General features: G+C 43.5%; 1 protein-coding gene across 4 annotated transcripts in view; it reads right to left on the bottom strand.

The window, feature by feature from the left end:
- The window catches only part of tenm3 (teneurin transmembrane protein 3), a 1,130,593-nt gene that overhangs the window by 195,437 nt on the left and 915,937 nt on the right, over positions 1 to 19,219 (bottom strand). For all 4 annotated transcript variants that reach the window (XM_078561809.1, XM_078561821.1, XM_078561828.1 and 1 more), the window contains one exon: positions 12,057 to 12,179. In XM_078561809.1, the coding sequence (XP_078417935.1) occupies positions 12,057 to 12,179 (123 nt within the window). The remainder of the gene's footprint in view (positions 1 to 12,056; positions 12,180 to 19,219) is intronic.

Below are 19,219 nucleotides of genomic sequence, written 5' to 3'. Positions count from 1 at the left end.
AAAGGAGCATGGAGTTAATTCCTATGATCCCTGTTCCAGACGTCGTTGCTATTACAGAAAATTGAAAAAAAAACGTGTGTAAAATCCTTAAATATTGAGGTCACTTTAATTTCACCAGCTTTATTTTCTTATGTTAGCTTCAGGTACTTCCTAGCCCAGCAGGCATACATCCTGGGACCACTGTGTGTGGTGTCGATAATGCACACAATCAGTTCTCATTCATGCATGTATCCGTCACCTCTGACTCAACAAATGTTGTAAATTATATTCCACAGCATGGGATAAATGAGCAACATGTGGGGCATCTTGATTATGTGAAAGGTAATATTACTTCTAGGCCAAGAATAGTATGTCAACAGTTTGAAAAACTTGAATTCCACAATCCTCTCAGCTACGCTCTTTACATTTTACTCCCTAATCCCAAAAGAGATTTTTTTTTCAGATGCTTTGTTGCGATGTTTTTTGGCGCATTACATAAACTTACTGGATGCAATTTTCTCTTGGGCTCATCTGCTTCTGCCCAGAATAAGAATCTGTAGCAAGAGCCAATCAATTTAAATAGGTTTGTGCAGGTGACAGTAAGAGTTGCAATGGGCCAGGGGGCAGGACTATGTTTTGAAGTGGCTTGTGCAGGCAATACCATATCCCCTTTGTGCTTAGCTCGAAGTAATGACCTGCCACTTTCCTCTTCCTGGTTGGGCATGTTGTCTCTTATTTATTATCGCTCTCAACAACACATCTGTGAGTGAGAAGGCAGGGTTTGGAAAGTCTAAAAGGTTGGTTGTGATGCTCAGGCAGCCTCTGTTGGTGCTTCTTTCTCCATGCATACAACACATGAGCAATTAAACAGTCCCAAATGCAACAGCAAGGAAATCTGTGTCCCTGTACTTTCAGGGCAGCACATAGGAGAAGTGTTGCCTCTCACAGAATTGTAAAAAATGTAAAATAAAATTGCCAAACTTTGCTCAAGGAATAAAAAAAATACCCTGACTTGGTGTTAATAATAAAACGTCCAGAGTACGATTCCCCGAAAACAAGAAAATGTTCGAAATGCTGGTCTGAAAATTAGTGGGGCGGAAGGGTTTTTCACTGACTACGGTGATTGGAGCATTTTCAACGTTAGCGCTGTAAGTGACACTAATTAACATGTCAGGAAGTAGAATGAGCATTCTTCTATTAATCAATATAAATGGAACTTCACATTCAATGAAATATGAGTACCTCTGACCTGCCCACTGTGAGCTGACAGCAAAAATTGTTACCTACGGGAAAAAAAAAATGCCATCCAGTGAAATCGTACAAAGCTCACTGATCCACCATTCACAACATTAGTTTCTCCATTTTTCTCAATTGACTTTTAACAGGACCAGATTTGACCTCTCCACCCTTAGGTTTAATGAAGGTTAAAAAAAAGCTTCTATTGAAAAGGGTAATGTTAATTGCACTAATTATGAAAATTCACGGCATGTCCATAAAACCCTCAGCCATTTTGCTGATTTGAAACAGAGTATTTAAAATGAAATTAGATTCCTTTCTGGACTTCTGATTACAATCAAACGGGCTATTACTTTCAATTTAGGCTTAAATGACCAAAAAAAAAGTACCAATGTTTCCTGGGAAGCTTCAGTGAAACTGCGGCGTTATGCCAACTTTATGCCATTCGTTTCCCGGAGGCAATTTGTGCGTAACTACGTTATGCCAGTTTTATGCCAAAACATCGTTAACTGCCCATTTCCTCTGCCATTTGCACCGCTTCTGAGATACAATTCGATGAAACCCTCTGCTTACTTCTGATCACCTCTATCCGTGGCATTGCATCTTCTCACTGTGTTCCCTTGGTTTTTAAAGGTCACAAGAAATCTGAGCCTGAGTTTCGGTCGGCAACACTGGTACATAAACTAATGTAGATTTTGGTGTAACTTCTGCAGATGACCAAATCCAGGAACTTTTGGCTCAAAGTATCCTCCTTACACCTCCTCCTCCTTCAGGTACCATGCCCCAAGTGGACATTGGCAATCATGGACTTCCATTGGATTGGTCCATGATTATGCTTGAAAAGTACTGCAGTTGTTTTACTGTTGCCTTCTACAGTCTGGTTGACCAGGAAACTCTCCCGCTCTTACTGCCTGCCATCAGGCACATTCGAAGAATTTACAGGCTTATAATCAACCTATCTGGCCACATTATAAGTGCCCCTTCTATGTCCAATAAGTCCTGGGAAGTGTGGCTTGAACCTGCAGCTTCTGGCCCAGAGCTAAGGACACTATCACAAGACCCTCCAAGTACTGCGGCATCATAGAGATCAGTGAGATAAGGTTAAGTGCACCAAGTAAGAATAAGTGAGATAACTACAACATTTTACTGGTTGCCAATAAGCATGTTGAGGCAACGTCTGATGTCAACACCACGGCACAGTGTGCACCACTTTTTATTCATTTCTCCTTGGGTGTACGAGGCACTGGTAAGGCTGTATTTCCTGCCCATGCATGGATGCCATCCATAGCTGCCCTGAGGATCATCTATACAGTGTGGAACTAGTCACATGTAGACCCGACCAGACAAGGATGCTACTTTCTTTCTCTGAAGGACATCAGTGAACCAATTGGGTCTTGACAACATTCGAACAGTTTTTATTATAATTTCTTAGCTGTTGGTCCACAATTTACCATATTTGTTGAATTTAATATTCCAACTTGCTCTGGGGAGGAATTTGAACTCGTGACTTTACTAGGCAGGTACCACAATCACTCAGCAACTGCAGCCTAGGTCATACAAACAGTGAAAGTTCTAGCTTTGATTCACAGGTATGGAAGCCGGTTGACATCATGCCCTTCAGCTCATGGAGATGACTCCTTCCACAGAATGTGAACTATCTCAAGAGCAATTAGGGATGGGCAATAAATGCTGGCCTAGCCAGTGATGCCAAATCCTGTGAATGACAAAATCATTCACTCATCACCCAGTTTTAACTCCTCATTTGACACTCCCTGATCCAAAAGGCAACAACAATTAAGGGCAAGTATTCATCCCCACGCCCCTACTAGTTAACCTTTTACCCTCTACAATCTAAACAGCCTAACATCTGGCACACTGTAGGAAGAATAGGGGTACCTAACGTTACTTAGAAGGTGTGAGTCTAAGTGGGGTAAATGAACAATGGGATCTCAAAGTATAAATACACCAATCACTAAAAGTTGCGCCACCGGTTAGCAAGGCCACTTAAAAAAGCAACCCAAGCACTAGGCTTTATTTATAGCGGAACAGAATTGAAAAGTAGGGAAGTTAGGCTAAACCTGTATCAAAGGATATGGACACACTGGAGAGGGTGCAGAGAAGATTTACAAGGATGATATCAGAAATGTATGGACATGTATATAAGGAAAGGAGGAACAAGGCTAGGTTTCTTTTCTCTTGAAAAAAGAAGGCTGAGGAGTGACCTCAGAGATCTTTACAATTATGAAAGGTGTTGATTGCAGAATGTTTCCTCTTGTGGGGAGAAGCATAACTAGAGACCATCAATCTAAGATAGTCACCATGAATTCAGAAGAAACTTCCTGACCCAAAGAATAGTGACAATGTGGAACAGGGAGTGGATGAAGTGAGTAGTATCGATGCATTTAAGGGGAAGCCAGACAAGCATATGAGGGAACATGGAATAGATTTAGGTGAGAAAAAAATAGGAAGAGGCTCAAGTGGAGCATAAATGCCGCATGGTCTGTTTGGACTGAATAGCCTTATATCCTCTGTGCCACATATCCTACATAATCCTGTTTTGTTGTCAAGGGTAAAAAAGTTAAATAGTAGAGATGAAAAGAAAGTGCTGGAAAAACTCAGCCAGTCTGGCAGCATTTGTGGAGAGAGAAACAGAGTTAGCGTTTCGAGACCAACTAGACTTTTCTTTGGAAGAGGAGTCATAGGGGACTCGAAATGTTAACTCTGGGCTGGGTTTTATGTGCCCACGCCAGGAATGTTTATGGAAGGGGGTGTGTAAAATAGGACAGGTGCCCACCCCACCTTCCCGCCTGCCCTCAAGCTCACCCCACAACACGGTAGGTGGGCGGATGTCGAAATCGGCAGCCCACCAACTAAATTTAAATAAATAATCAAGGGTAAATTAGGCTTGTTATCAAACCAATTGACCCTGATAATACGCTGCCCACGCCATAAAATGTTTGGGGTGGGCAGCCGGACGGGAGCAGGATGCCCGTTTTTTTCACTTACACGTTTAAAGGGCGGGAAGAGGGGGTCACTCTATGGGGGGCTGTCCTTTGTCAATCGTGGGGCGGCCCCCCTCCAAGGTTGAAACCCCCCTTCCTTCCTGCCTGCTCCCTCCCTTAAACCCATCCCCTTCCACTCCCGTTCCTTTCATTAACCTACCCAAACCCTCCTGGCCCAGGACCCCAGACTTAGCTGCTGCGGGGATTCACGGGCCTTGGTCTTCTTCTTCTTCACCTGCATTCCCGGCAATGGCTAAACTGCCAGGACTGATGGAGCTGATTGACCGGCAGCTCCAGAGGGCAGGACTTCCTCGACCCAGTGTGGGGGTGGAAGTCCTACTTGGCCCTTGTTCATCTGCTTCGCAGCGCTTTATGACTGTGGGGTGGGTTGGCATGGAGCTTGTCAACTCCGTACCAACTTTGCTTCTGGTGCGGGGTGGGGTGGGTGTTCACTTGCTGTCCGGCAACCCCCTCCCCCAATCCTGCCCATTAATGTGGGCTGGATTTTACATTTGCCCGCTGGGTGTGCTTTCAGCAAGGGGTGGGGGGGGGACGACAAGTAAAATGGGGCGGGCACACAACCCCCCCCCCACCCCACCCCCCTGCCTTCCAGCCCATCCCTGAGTTCGCCCTCATAACATGGTAGGTGGGCGGGCGTCAAAATCGGCTGCCCACCCGCCATATTTAAATAAATAATCAAGGGTCAACTGAGCTTGTTAACAAGCCAACTGACCCTAATGATGTGTTGTCCATGCTATAATACAGTTGGTATGGGCAGTCGGGTGGCTGTTTTGGTTAAAATGTTTTTAAAAGGGCAGGAGGAAAGGTGGGGTGCTATCCTCGGGGGTTGCCCTTTGTGCATGGGGGCGTAACACCCCCCTGCCAAGACAGTATCCTCCTTTCTTCCAACACGCTTCCTCTGCAAGACCCACCATGACCCCTCCCCCGCCAAGCCGCCCAAACCCTCCCCACTTACTGACCTTACCCTGGGATGCATTGGGGGCTTTATTCTTGGGACAGGTTGCACTCCTGGAGGCAATCACTGCTGAGATCTTGCCACTGCCCGGAATGCTGGAGCTGCTAGCCAACTGGATTGGGCGGTAGCTCTCGAAGGCGGGTCTTCCTCCCAGCGAGGGGTGGAAGTCACACTGTCAGGCAATTTAGCCCACCCGTGGGGTATTATGGATGCGGAGCAGGCTGGGGTGCAGTGAGTTAACTTTCCACACCTGTAACATGCAGCCCTCTGTTTCTCTCTCCACAGATGCTGCCAGACCCCGGCTGAGTTTTTCCAACACTTTCTGTTTTTATTTCAGTTCTCTCGTGTCCACAGTATTGTACTTTTAAATAGTAGAGACATGGGGATGGATAATCACAATCTATATCTATTCCCATGATCTCCAGCTCTGTTTCCAGCTAAATATTTACCCAGCTTCTTTTTAAAAGGAATTACATGCCATGTCATCAATTGCCTTTGTGCAGAGCCTGCTCAATATGTCCACTATCTGAAGAGGCAAGGGGAAACTTTTCAATCTGTAACATTGCTTGAGGCTTGATAATTGTGACCACTGTTTTCGTGCCTGTGTGTTTGGTGTGTGTCTGATGGAATGAAAGAAATGATGACTGACTAAATTCTTTGGCAAATGTTTGGAACCACTGCAACTTGTGTGGTGCAGGAATGAAGAAAAAAAGTTTTACTTTAATAAATTCTTCCTTCTACTGTGGGAGCGCCATTACTCCATCAAGTGGTAAACTTCGACTAAAGCAGAAGCATTGGCATGTCTAATTTATGCTACATTGATGTGTAGCTGAGAATGTTAATTCACTTTTCCACAAATCTGAGATTCATAGCTAGAATTTTACTTTCCTTTGAGGAGCCTAATTTTTTTGGCGCGTTTCACACAACAGCAACGCAACACAAGAGAATGGTGACAATACCCTTCCCAGAATGCACTGTAATCAAGGAATGGTGGTGGAGGAGCTCTTCAAAAAAAAAGAAACAGAAAGACGTGCACTTACAAGGGCTTTTCATGACCACCGGACGCCTCAAAGCTCTTTACAGCCAATAAACTACTTTTGAAGTGTAGTCATTGTAGGAAATGAGGCAGCCAAGCAGCCCATGTCCAAATGCAGCAAGATCTGGACATTATCCAGGCTAGGACTGACAAATGGCAAGTAACAATCGCGCCACACAAGCGCCAGGCAATGACCATCTCCAACAAGGGAGAATCCAACCATTGCCCCTTAACATTCAATGGCACTATCATCGCTGAATCCCCCACTATCAACATTCTGGGGATTACCATTGGCCAGAAACTGAACTGGATTAGCCATATAAATACTGTTGCTACAAGAGCAGGTCAGAGGCTAGGAATCCTGTGGTGAGTAATTCAACTCCTGACTCACCAAAGCCTGTCCACCATCTACAAGGCACAAGTCAGGAGTGCGATGGAATACTCTCCACTTGCCTGGAGGAGTGCAGCTCTAACAACATTCAAGAGGTTCAACACTATCCAGGACAAAGCAGCCCGCTTGATTGGCACCCCATACACAAACATTCACTCCCTCCACTACCGATGCACAGTAGCAGCAGTGTGTAGCATCTACAAGATGCACTGCAGGAATTCACCAAGGCTCCTTCGACAGCACCTCCCAATCCCATGACTGTTACTGTTTAGAAGGACAAGGGCAGCAGATACATGGGAACATCACCGCCTGGAAGTTTCCCTCTAAGTCACTCACCATCCTGACTTGGAAATATATCACTGCTCCTTCACTGTGGCTGTGTCAAAATCCTGGACCTGCCCCCCCCACCGGCCCACCACCACCACTGGCTAACAGCATTGTAGGTGTACCGACACCACATGGACTGTAGTGGTTCAAGAAGGCAGCTCACCACCACCTTCTCAGGGACAATAAATGCTGGCCTGGCCGGCGACGCCCACATCCCATGAATGAATATAAATAAATCTGTACACAGCAAGCTCTGACAAACAGCAATGTGATAATGACCAGGTAATCTGTTTTTGTGATGTTGATTGAGGGATAATTATTGGCCAGGACACCAGGTTGATTCCCCACTCTTTGAAATAACACCCTTTGATCTTTACATCCACCTGAGCAAGCAGATGGGGCCTTATTTTATCGTCTCATTGCAACTCCAACAGCGCAGCACTCCCCGAGTGCTAGTGTAGATTTTTGTGCACAAGCTTTGGTAGAACTTTAGCCCGGAACCATCAAACTCAGAGAGCTAGGCACTGAGCCACAGCAGACACTATCTTCAATGCTGATTAAATGCAATGATAGAGGCCACAGTTTTCCAGAGTTGAGAACATGTGATAAAAGTAGCTGATTTTGTTCATGAGCTCGCAGCATCAAGATCCAGAAATTTTCAACTTATATTTTAAAAAATGGCTAATTCAATGCTTTTGCTAAAAGCTGTTCATGTTAACTCTCATATCCACACTGTTCTTGGCCAACTAAGGATGTTGTTCATGCCAAACGAGTGATGACCATCGTTTGCAGGCTAATCCAGGAACAATCTGCAGCTAATTAGTAGGAATTCCTATGGCCCCTTGCGTCAGGTCTCCCTCCCTGCTAGGCCCAGCGTTATACATTTGGAAAGACGCCATGGGAAACAGCAAGAATCATGGTTTCAAACTGCTCAGAGGTTTGGCTGTCATGGAGTAGCCCAGCCCTTGGAAACCGCATCTCAGGCTAGGATGTGGTTTGTTTTTGGAGCCAGGAAGCTCGGACTTGGCTCATGTCATCCAAGAGAGCGATCAACTTGAGGCCAGCAAGGCAACTGGCATTTAAAAAAAAAGTCGGAGGGAATTGAATGATTATTTTCTCCCATAAATTGGAGAAACACTTTTAACAAGGTTTTCAATATTACTGATGAAGGTCTCATGGCACAGCTTATGCTAAGTCAAATGATGTGCTGTTTAATAGTGTTGACAGAAAAATTATACCATACAACACCCAATCAAATCTTCTGCTGCTGAAGTGGAGCTACCTTTAACACAGGGCTGTCCCGTGCTTTCTTTCTTTTGCCTCCATTAGGAAGGATTTGTATGATGATGGAAGTCCCATTTGCAGGTCACCATCTCTGGCAAAGATCAGCACAAAGCTGGATTGAAGTTTGTAAATGCCAAGGCTGAACAGAAGGGTGGAAAAAACTCTTGTACATGGTGCAGTCATAAAGTATATACCTAACATCTTGCATATGATGGTTCCAAATGACCTCACAAAAGACCTGTTCTAAAGCTACAGTGTGTTTCTGTTGGCTTCTGTGTCATCAGGGCCTTAGAACTTAGAGATACTTAAATCACCAGCACATACAGCACAGTTACTGTCTCTGACTAAAAAGTATTTGTTTTTAGTAATGACTCTCAAGTGAAGTCTGCTTCAAAATTTAAGTAACAAAAGTATTTCACCGACTGTAAAGCACTTTGAGACATTCGGTCGTTGTGAAAAGGTCTATATGAATGCAAGTCTTTCACTTTTTTTGAAGCGGTATCATTAACTCCTCCATCACCCTTCCTTGATTATAGTGCATTCTGAGAAGGATACCATCACCGTTCTCTTATGCTCTCTTGCTGTCGTGTGAAACTCGCCAAAAAACTTTGCCTCCACACAGAGAAAAGTAAAATTTTAGCTATCAACCTCAGGTGTTAATTTAAGGGTCGAATTTCCTCCTGTCGATAATTTTCTTATCTGGTTGATACCTTTTGCTGAAATCATTGAAGTAAGTTTGCCTCTTTTCCAGTCGCAGTTTTATAAGCAACTTTTCAAATTTCATTAAATTAAAATTCAAATTAAATTTAATATGTAATAATTTTGACCATTAAAAAGGAGGGTTTTCAATATTACTGATGAAGGTCTCATGGCACAGCTTATGCTAAGTCAAATGATGTGCAGTTTTATAATGTTGACAGGAAAATTATACCATACAACTCCCAATCAAATCTTCTGCTGCTGAAGTGGAGATACCTTTAACAGGCCTGTCCCTTTAAAACCTGTTCTGTGAATAACCATAAGAATGAGCACAATTAATTGTATGCTTGCAGATTGAAAATGCGTTTGTAAAATAAATGATTGCCTTTCATTCTCTCTCTTTTATACTTTCTACAGTTTGAAGAATGGGGCTCGGTTTCCTTCTTTCCAGCAGGACTTCTCTGCTTACCCCGCTGCCATGAAAATGAACTCATTTCCTTGGTTACTTAGTCATGGGAGGCAACACCGGTGGGATTCCAGCTTCTGCAAATAAGGGGAATCTGGATGGGATGAAAACGACTGCAGTTTCTGAAGGCCTCAGCCAAAACTGGACCCTACATAAAGTACCAGGGTCCACTTTGAAGGACAGGGAGTTTCTATTACAGCCTCTCCCACTGTCAGGGGGCTTTTGGGCCAGGACCCCTACTAACCCAGGCCGAAGGATGCCTCTTAGCAGGTGGTCCAGCGAGCGGAGATTAAGAGGCGGATGGGATGAGAATCAGTTAGGAAGACTCTCTGTCGGCATTTGCATGTGGCAGGAAGGGAAAGGGAAGCCAGTGGCATTCCCAGGAGGGACCAATGGTGAAAGATGGCGGCAGGTCCCACGGTCCCATTTAATTGCCAATTGTGCTGCTATCCTACCCAACACAGGGCAGGCTGGATGATAAAATCCAACCTTTGATGTGTGTATGTATGTAAAATTATTTTACAATTTTACATAGGTTTTTAGCACCATAAAATGTAAACAGAGTGACTACTTCAGATTTCACCAGAATGTTCAGCCTAACAGCATTTTACTGAAAGACACCAACATTGTTTTGACTGAGATGCACTGCTTTTTTTCAAATTCAAAATGTAACGTGGTGCATGGATTTAAACTGATTTACAAATGTAACATTAAATAATTGACACAGCTCATAAAAACTAACAGATGGAGAAAAAATATTAGCGTAGAACAATAAAGTTATCACAGATTCATTTATGGTGACCTGTCAAGGTGGAATCTCACAATCGCTCTTTCAATGTTCACAAACAGATGACATGTTGATATGGTCTGAAATCCGAACACCTGTTTTAAATTCATAGCTTTAATTTCTATATTTAGAAAGCATCAGAACCATTCATTAGAGAATAGATATAGCGCTCACTATCATTTAAGCTTACCTGAGCATCCAAAATGGTGGCTTTGCAGCACAGTTTGTGCAGTTGACAAATTCAGAGTCATACAGAGCAGGAGGAGGCCATTGGCCCATTATACTTATGCCAGCTCTTTGCAAGATATGCCCCAATCCCTAGCAATTTCCCCAAGGCTCTGAAAATTGAGCACCCGAATAACCTAGAGGAACTCAGTCAAATTGGCTCAGCTGGTAGCACTCTTGCTATGAGGCAGCAAGTTGTGGATTCAAGCCCCATATCAGGGCATTGCCCTGGGCATATGCATTGTCAAGACTGACACTCTAGTGCAGTGCTAAGGGAAGTGCTGCATTAACACTGATGCTGGCCTTAGGATGAGTTATTGAAACTAGCTCCTATCAGCCTGGCCAAGAGGATGTTAAAAGTGTACTGGGAAGATGGCAGGGTTGGTAATCTGGGGTAATGAGATCAGATCAGTTGTAAGCTTTCTGTTAGGAAATCTTTTCAGAGCCAATATGGTAGGTTGAATAATTTACTCCTGTTACTACATACTGACCACTCCATCTGCTCATATCAGATATCTCAGTATAGACCTGTAACTAACAATGGGACATTCCTGGTTTGCATGACTGTCTATCACAATGGACAATACTGTTAGCAACTGAGTCATGAAGAGAGATGGATGCATTCCTTTATAGGTATCTGCTGTGTTTCACCCAGTTGCAGTTTCTAAATGTCATTCCACTGTTAGTTGTGGCTCAATTGCTAACGTTCTTGCCTGAGTCATGAGGTCCCTGCCTCAAGTCCCGCTCCTGAACTTGAAAACAAAAGTCTAGACTGGCATTCCTGTGCAGTATGGAGGGAGTAGGAGAGAGATGAAATATTAAAATATAAAGGTCCTGTCAGCCCTTTCAGGTGGATGTAAAAGATCCCATGGCACTATTTTAAGGAAGGCCAGGGGAGTTATCCTTGGTGTCCTGGCCAATATTTATCCCTCAATCAACATCAGAAAAAACAGCTCATCTAGTCATTATCAAATTGCTGTTTGTGGGTGTTTGCTGTGTGCAAATTGGCTGCCATATTTCCTACATTACGACAGTAGCTATATTTCTAAAATATTTAATTGGCTTTAAAACGCTTTGAGATGTCTGGTAGCTGTGAAAAGTTCTACCTAAATGCAAGTCTTTTTTAATGAGCTAGTTCCTCCTGTGTTGATGTGTTAATATCATAGAAATGGAACCTGAATCTTAGGAATAGAATGCTGAGGTGCTACATCTTGTCATCTATGTTATATGCCTCAGAGGCATGGACAACAAACAAAGAGGCTTTTGGTAAGCTGAATGAATTGAGATGTGGACATACGGAAGGATGTTCTGCATATCCTGCATAGACAGAACAACGAATGACAGAGTGCTGGAAATGGTTGGAGAATAGACAAAATTAGTGCTTAACATCAAAGAGGGAGGATAAAACACTTCAGTCATGGCAGGCGGTAGACAAAGACAGTTATTGGAAGGGAAGATGGATGAGAAACATGGAAGTGGGAAGCAAGGGAGAAAACGATAGACAGATATAATGGAGTGGGTGCAGATGACTTATGCAGAATGTCTAAGCGTTGAACGAACAAATGAACAAAGCGTCCCCTCTCAATGCACATGAAATATCAACTTTCTTTTTCCTTACAGTTTTCTTAATGTCCAAGTCATTGCTTACCACTATCGCCTGAAGTTGATATCACTGCATTGGTTGGTGAGCTCTCCGTCTTCACTTTCCCATTTTCAAACATGTAATTTTCGACCTGCTGCAACTGCCAGTTCAGGCCGAGTAGATGCATTGCTGATTAAAAAGGAAAGTGCACATCAAAAACCAAAAAAGTCAAGGTTCCAGCAAAATTTCAAAGCAAAAAAATCATTTGGGTTGGAAGAAATCTGCATCGTGTGACATCTTTGTGAAATTTCTGCTGGGGATAAAACTCAGCACAAGTTCCCTAATTGAGTAACAAACCAGCACAAGGAGAAAAAAAATACTCGATTATCTCTGTCATTCCCTCCCTGCCCCCTTCCTGAAAGAGATCAATTTGCAGGTTGTTCCAACATGGCTTGTACCAAGTGTATTGCAGTGTACTAACAGACAGGGTCAGCCCAGACAAAGCTGAATCGGGAGAATGTTTTACTTTTCTGCTTTATCAAAGCTATAAGGCCTTCTCGAATGGAATCTAATACATCTGCAATATACCCAGAGAGAAGCATTGACTTCCACGAGGGAAAGAGCAATCTGCATCAAAAAAGTGTTCTGCACTGAAGTGCAGATATCAAGCAAATCCAGTGATAGTTTTATCATTTAAATATACACTTTACATTCCACTTTCCCAAAATTTCAAGAACAATTCTATAAAATTTCTCATACGGTACGTTTTTTAAGATGTACACCAATAAGAAATTAAAGTATTTTTAACATAACTTTATTGGAACAAAAATGGTAAATTTCACATGAGCTGTGCTTTTAAGGGGCAATTTTAGCCTTGTTACAATCACCCAGTAACTTACCTGTCCATGCTTGCTTCCTCCCCGCAGTCTTCCAGTTTTCAATGAGCGGGGAGAAGAACTCATGCTGAAAACTACTGGGGCCGGATTTTCAAAAGAAAGTTGCGAACCCAACTCCCAAATAAATTCCAACTAGTGGCACTGAGCGCCTCCAAGAGACAGGAGCTGTCTGCCTGGTGTTAGAGGCAAAGACAGGCGGCAGCCATGTTGGAGGATGCTGCTGTCTTTCCGAATAGAGCAGTCAGTTCCTTACAAGGCCAGTAGTGTTGTTGGGACTGTACGGGACCATGAAGGAAAAATAAAGGTCCAGAGCCAACACTGGCGCATGTCAGTCCATGGAAATACAGTTTCAATACAAAGACAAATAAACTTTGCTTGGCCCCGCAGCGATCCTGACAGCTTTGCAATAGCATACAATTTGAGCTCACTAAAATAACATTTAAAAATTTCATTCCCGTAAAGGACAGGCCCTTTGACAAGCAGCTAAGGAGCTTAAAGGCAATTAATTGGCAGCGAGCAGGTTTCCCATCACCCTCCCACCCAACCAGCCCTTTGAAAATTACAAACAGTCCCAGAGGTGTTAGGATCCCGAGACAAACTCTGGGACCGTGATTTTGAAATTGCACCCACATTGGGTCCTGACCCCGCACCGCTGGGGTCCTTCTTTAAATATGCAGATCATTGACACCCAACTGCTATTTTAACCAAGGGCCTGACCAGAGAAGCCATTGTGGGTCTCCCACCAGTTCAGCCCAGTGAGAAGAGGAGCCAGGATTAGAAAAGGCCGAGGGAGGCAAACCTTTTAAACTGTTTTTTTAATTACTTATTTTGTAGGTCACAAGGAGCAGAATGGCTCCACTGGACCACTCGAGGAAAGGTTAAGCCTTCTTTGCACCCAAGATTTCTCCTCCCAACAATGGTTGAGAGATCTTCCTGAAACCCTGTGTCTGTCACTTACCTGAATGCCAGCAACCAATCCTTTGGCCCCCCTGCCATCCAACAGTGGCCCCCCTGCCACTAGCCACACTGCCACTTCCCACTGCTTTCAACTGGCAAGAACATGTTGATGAGGCTTGGGTATTAAAATAACTTGGATCTCAAGCTGCTCAGGTCTACACAGTTTGCCTCCACGCGATTCATGCCTTGTGTTAAAATCAGGTCTTTGCTCTCTGGTTTGAGCATAGTGTTGGAAAAACCCCCTGTCTTTTCACCCTGGAAATAACTGATTGCTTATCACAAGCAAAATATTATTGTTTCCACCTTGTGTGGTAATGTCCATGTGTATATGGGTTTCTACTGACCTTGGTTGAACACACTGACCATTGGAAATAGAATTAGAAGCAATCAAACTCATAGCAAACCCTGAAATTGCATCCTTCTCCTTTTTAAGCATGACTTACTCTGACCAGCGTGGAACTTTATTGAAGTAATAAAGAATATTTGACTCCGTTGGAATGGGAAGAAATGTACTTGGCATAAGGCCGCAACTACTGGTTAACCAACAATGAAAAGGCCTTGATTTCACAATGGTTCATATTGCCATTGCTCTATTACTGAATCATTTGCAAAATCACAAGGCTGGTTCAGATGAAGCAAGCCTGCAGCCCATTTGATCTGATTACTACTAGATTATCAGCTCCTTCCCACGACGGCAGTTAGCTGTTTCAGAAATGCGTCGTGGGCTCAAATGCCCTTCCGAGCACCAAGCGGTGATCTCCACTCGTGTAAAGGCCATGATATCTAAGGATACTCTTGAGGATAGTGTTTTTCCGCCTGTTCTCTGAAAGGCAAATATCAGCCACCTTTTCCTAAGCACAAAAAAGCCAATTATAGAATGTCTATGCTGCAGCAAAGACAAAAAAAACCCTCATTATATTTCTCTTTCTCCATATATATTATATATATATATATATATATATATAAATAAATCTTGGGGAGGGTGAAAAAGAATAAATGAATCTATCACATCCCAGTGTCTGGAAAAAAAAACAGGCAATGCACAGCCAGAGCAAAAACACCAAATGCCTCATCGCCAAGTGATCTTCAGCCAAGTTATTTGCATGTTGATGACAGATAAACGCTGCACCTGATGAAAAGATTTAATATCAAGCACAAAAGGGTCAAATTAATTTAATGCTAAATGACACACTAGGCTGCTGATTTCTTCCTTTTTTTGTTGTTCAATAGTCTGTGTGCATATTTGGAACTCATGAATAGCTAACATACAGTTACAGGTTTACTTTCATGTCCTGTATTAAATCTGACAGGATTTCACACAAAGCACAACGTGTGGCTTATAAAGCTTTGAGCAAAGCAGGAAGCAAGGCTTTCAAAATACTCGGAATACTATAATCAAAACAAGAAATGAAGATGAAGCACACAGAAGGGAAGATGCATAGTCATGTTCACCCCTTCTGGGGTTTCTGTGTGATTATGCATGCATAATTCTCCATAAATTAGCCTTTATCTCAAACCTCCTGCTGAGTTCATATGCTTCCTGACTGATAGCAAGTGAATTGTAGAGTAAGTTTTCAAACTATTATTGCATGTTGTGCTGTTTCCAATAATAGGGCTCTCGTGCTAACCAACTGAGTTTGAGCTACAAATAAAGGAGCTTCTTTGCTGCTTGCAGTGCATTCTGGGCCTGCCTTGGATGTACTGTCTTCAAAAAATGTGGCACAAGAGATTTCGGGGTTTTTTTTAAAAATTTATAAATCTTTACCTTACTCTTACTGCACCCTGAGGAAATTTGAACTCGGAGAAACACTGGAAATCTTTAATCAAGCCAAGAGAATAAGAGGTAAAAGATGGAGATTAAGAGCTGTCAGTTCTGTCACGATAATTGTTATTAATGCTGCATTATCACTTAGTGCAGTCAGGAATAACAGAAAAATCACTTAGCTTGCGAGGGAAAAAGCTCTCTTAACCGAAGGCTTGAGCATTTACCAAGCTTATAGTGTCCCAGGAGTATCGTGGGCATTCAGTTACCCACTTCAGTTAATCACCATCATTCTCAAGCTCTGCTGCCCATAACAAGTGGCAAGGTTCAAAAAAACTATTCTGAGCATGAAGCAGCCAAGAGTTTTCACAGTGGAGTGACTTTGCACTTGCCAACTGTTTCATTTCTAATTTTTTTTCGCTTTCATTCCACTCCAACTCCCCCCATCCCTGACCCACCCCAAATTTAAGCTCTTTGTTGCTTGCTTTCTCATTCCAGGCAAGAATATTTATATTACAGGCTTCAACACGGGCTGAATGGACGCTGCACTTCCTCGTAAGGTATCCACGGATCCTTTTCCTTGCACAAATATTGCCACGGGGCAGCTCACAATCAAGCGTCACTTCTGTTATGATCCCAGCTGATGTTACCACTGGACAAGTCTGATCACAGAGTGGAACCCAGTTTGATAGATCCTAGCTTTTAATTTCTTTGCTTAGATATGTGGAGAGTGGCTACTGAACAGGGTCACCAGAATCAGCTAATGAACTTTTAACAAAAGAATAAAAAATGTATTAAACAAGTAAAGATTAACGATATTACAATACTCCTTCACCCACAGCTTTACCTTTACAGATATATATAGATTTGTAAGGATAACACAAGTTACAAAAGTTATCTTATACACTAATGTCCACATTAAGTGCACAGTCCATGTAAACCACTAGGCACCCTGTGGTCAGACACACCATACTCTGAAACCAAGCGACAGATGTCACCTTAACCAGATGCTATGGATCTCTTATCAACTTCCCCCAGACGCTTGTCACACCATAAGCCAACTGGTCTCAGTACACTCCGCCTTTCACACGTGGGTTTCCAAGCTCTACGCTCCAAGAACTTGCCTTGGAATCTTCTCCCAAACCGATGATTTCTCCCGGATGCCTTCCGCAAGGGTTCACTTTCACGGTTTCGAACTCTCCTTCCGATGTTCCTCTCCCCTGGATCACCACATGCGTTCAAGCTTTCCTCCATGAACTCTCTCTCACAGACTCAGCTGTGAACAGTACACCACAGCTTCACATGCCCATAGCAAAGAGTTACAAACCTTCAGTTGTCTCTTTGGACCTACTGGCTTTTCCCAAGCCTCTATCTCTAAGCTTGAGGCTTGGAGCCTTTCTCTGCTCCTCACTTTTAACTTCACTTAACAGGACCTTTTCCAGGTTCCTGTCCTTCCTTTGACTAGAAGGTCTTCTTGGGGCTTTCTCCTGTCCAGCTCCTCTAGATTTGGGGACTTTCTTCTTTAGCTTGGGACTTGTTACCTGTCCCTTTTGTTCTAGTCTCTCTCTGGCAGCTACTTTTAACCAGCTTTAGCTGGGGACTGGCTATCTGAGCCTTCTAGGCTGCTTCTGCCTGGCAGCTGTCTTCAAACTGAACTCAAAATTGCTGTTTCTTTAGTTTTTCTTTGTGTGTGTGTGTTGGGTGGGGGCCTGCCCCTCTTGACACCTGTTGCTTGGCAACAGCACAGTTTTTTCTACTCTTTGTGTTTGCTTAACTTCTTTTAGGCCTGAATCTTCGGCTTGGTAAGCAGGGGCGGGGCCCGCTTGCCAAGGCGTAAAATGATGCGCGGTGACGTCGGGCGGGCATTCAGACATCACCGCACGTCATTCGGATTTTTAGTTTGGCAAGCATGCAGCCGAGTTGACTGTGCGCCTGCAGAACTGTCAAAGCCCTATTAAGGCCATTTAACTAATGATTAAAATAATTAATGAAGTTGCCTGACCAACCTTAAGGTTGGCGGCAGGTGAAGAGCCCAGCCGGCCTTCGCATTTTTCACGGAACCTCATCCACGGGTGGGATGAGGTTTCATGAAGGGTTTATAAACTTAAAAAAATTTTTCATTAATGTTCATTGATATGTCCCAGCTCATGTGACACTGTCACATGAGGGGACGTCTTAAAATTTTTCTTTTCTTTATTAAAGTTTTGGGAACTTAAACTAATCTCCCTGAGGCAGCTTTGTGCCTCAGGGAGATTTCTGCGCTCTTTCGCACGCAGGCCCCGATTCAGGGAACCCCCTCACCCGCGCAGGGAGCACTCAGCGCTTCCGGGCACACATCACGCTGGGCATAAAATGGCGGCACGGACCCAATTGGGGGCTCCCATCGGGTCCACGCCACCCCCCATCCCCGCCCACCCCTGCACAACCCCCCCTGACGAGGGGAAAATTCTCCCCTTAGAGTTGTAAAACCAGGCGCCTTGTAAAGCGAAATTAAAACTCAACTTGACCTTCTCTTAACACACAAAGACAGTAATACAAATCAAACTTACAGCTAAAACTCATTCCGAACACCCACAAATACAAATATACCTTACTAAACTGTCTCTATTTCCAAACACTCCCCTTACCGCTGGGTGGAGAACGGCCTCTCCACAAGGCTTGAGATTTTGAATCTGCAACCCTGCAGCCGAAAGTGGCTTTAATATAGGCATACATATCTGCTGTTGTTAGTTCATGAACTCATCACTCCCTGACTGAGGTTAGAACACAGGAACAAACCTCTGTAGTTTTTTCTCTGGGCACTCAAACAAACCAAGGTTCGCATAGGTGAAGAGATATCAGGGATAAGTTTTGGTAAAAATTGGAATGAGCACAGAGTAATTTACCCCAAGCACAGTAAAAGAGGCTCCATCACATTGCCACTAAGCAGCAATTATTGTTGCGTCTGTACGTGCCCTGTATAAGGCAGGCCAAGGAAGACTGGCAGTGGCAATGTACCTGATGTTTGCAATGCACAAATAGCAGACCACAGTCATACTGTATGTTGATTGGAGTCTCACAGGCACCGAGATGCAATGATGTGCAGTCAGTGCTGCGGTCTCCTAACAGCTCATTGTGAAAGTAAAATAAGGAGAAATAAAGGATTTGCATACATAGCATCTTTCACGATCTCAAGGTGTCCCAAAGCACTCACAGCCAATGAAGAACTTTTGAAGTGTAAGGTAGTTGTAAGGTAGTATTGGCAAGAGAACATACAAACATATGAATTAGGAGCAGGAGTAGGCCATTCTGCCCCTCATGCCTGCTACGCCATTTTATAAGACCGTGGCTGATCTGATTGTGGCCTCATTGCCACTTTCCTTTCTGTTCCCTATACCCTTTGGCTCTCTTGTCAATCAAGAACCTATCTAACACAGCCTTAAAAATATTCAATGACTGCCTCCTCCGCTCTCTCGAGGAGGAATTGTGTAGTTTTCCCTGACTTTAAGAATATTTGCAAGCTTCTAGGCAAGGATGGGTCCAACATTTGAAATTGGATTGTAGTAAAACTACACTCAATGTAAAATAGAAGTGATATGAGCCATTGTAGTGGAGAGGGTCTTATAGTAGCTTAT

The sequence above is a fragment of the Cetorhinus maximus genome, chromosome 2 (genome assembly GCF_964194155.1).
Source record: "Cetorhinus maximus chromosome 2, sCetMax3.hap1.1, whole genome shotgun sequence".
Classification (NCBI taxonomy): Eukaryota; Metazoa; Chordata; class Chondrichthyes; order Lamniformes; family Cetorhinidae; genus Cetorhinus; species Cetorhinus maximus.
Note: the sequence above shows the minus strand (reverse complement) of the source record. Positions and strands in the feature narration are given on the sequence as shown.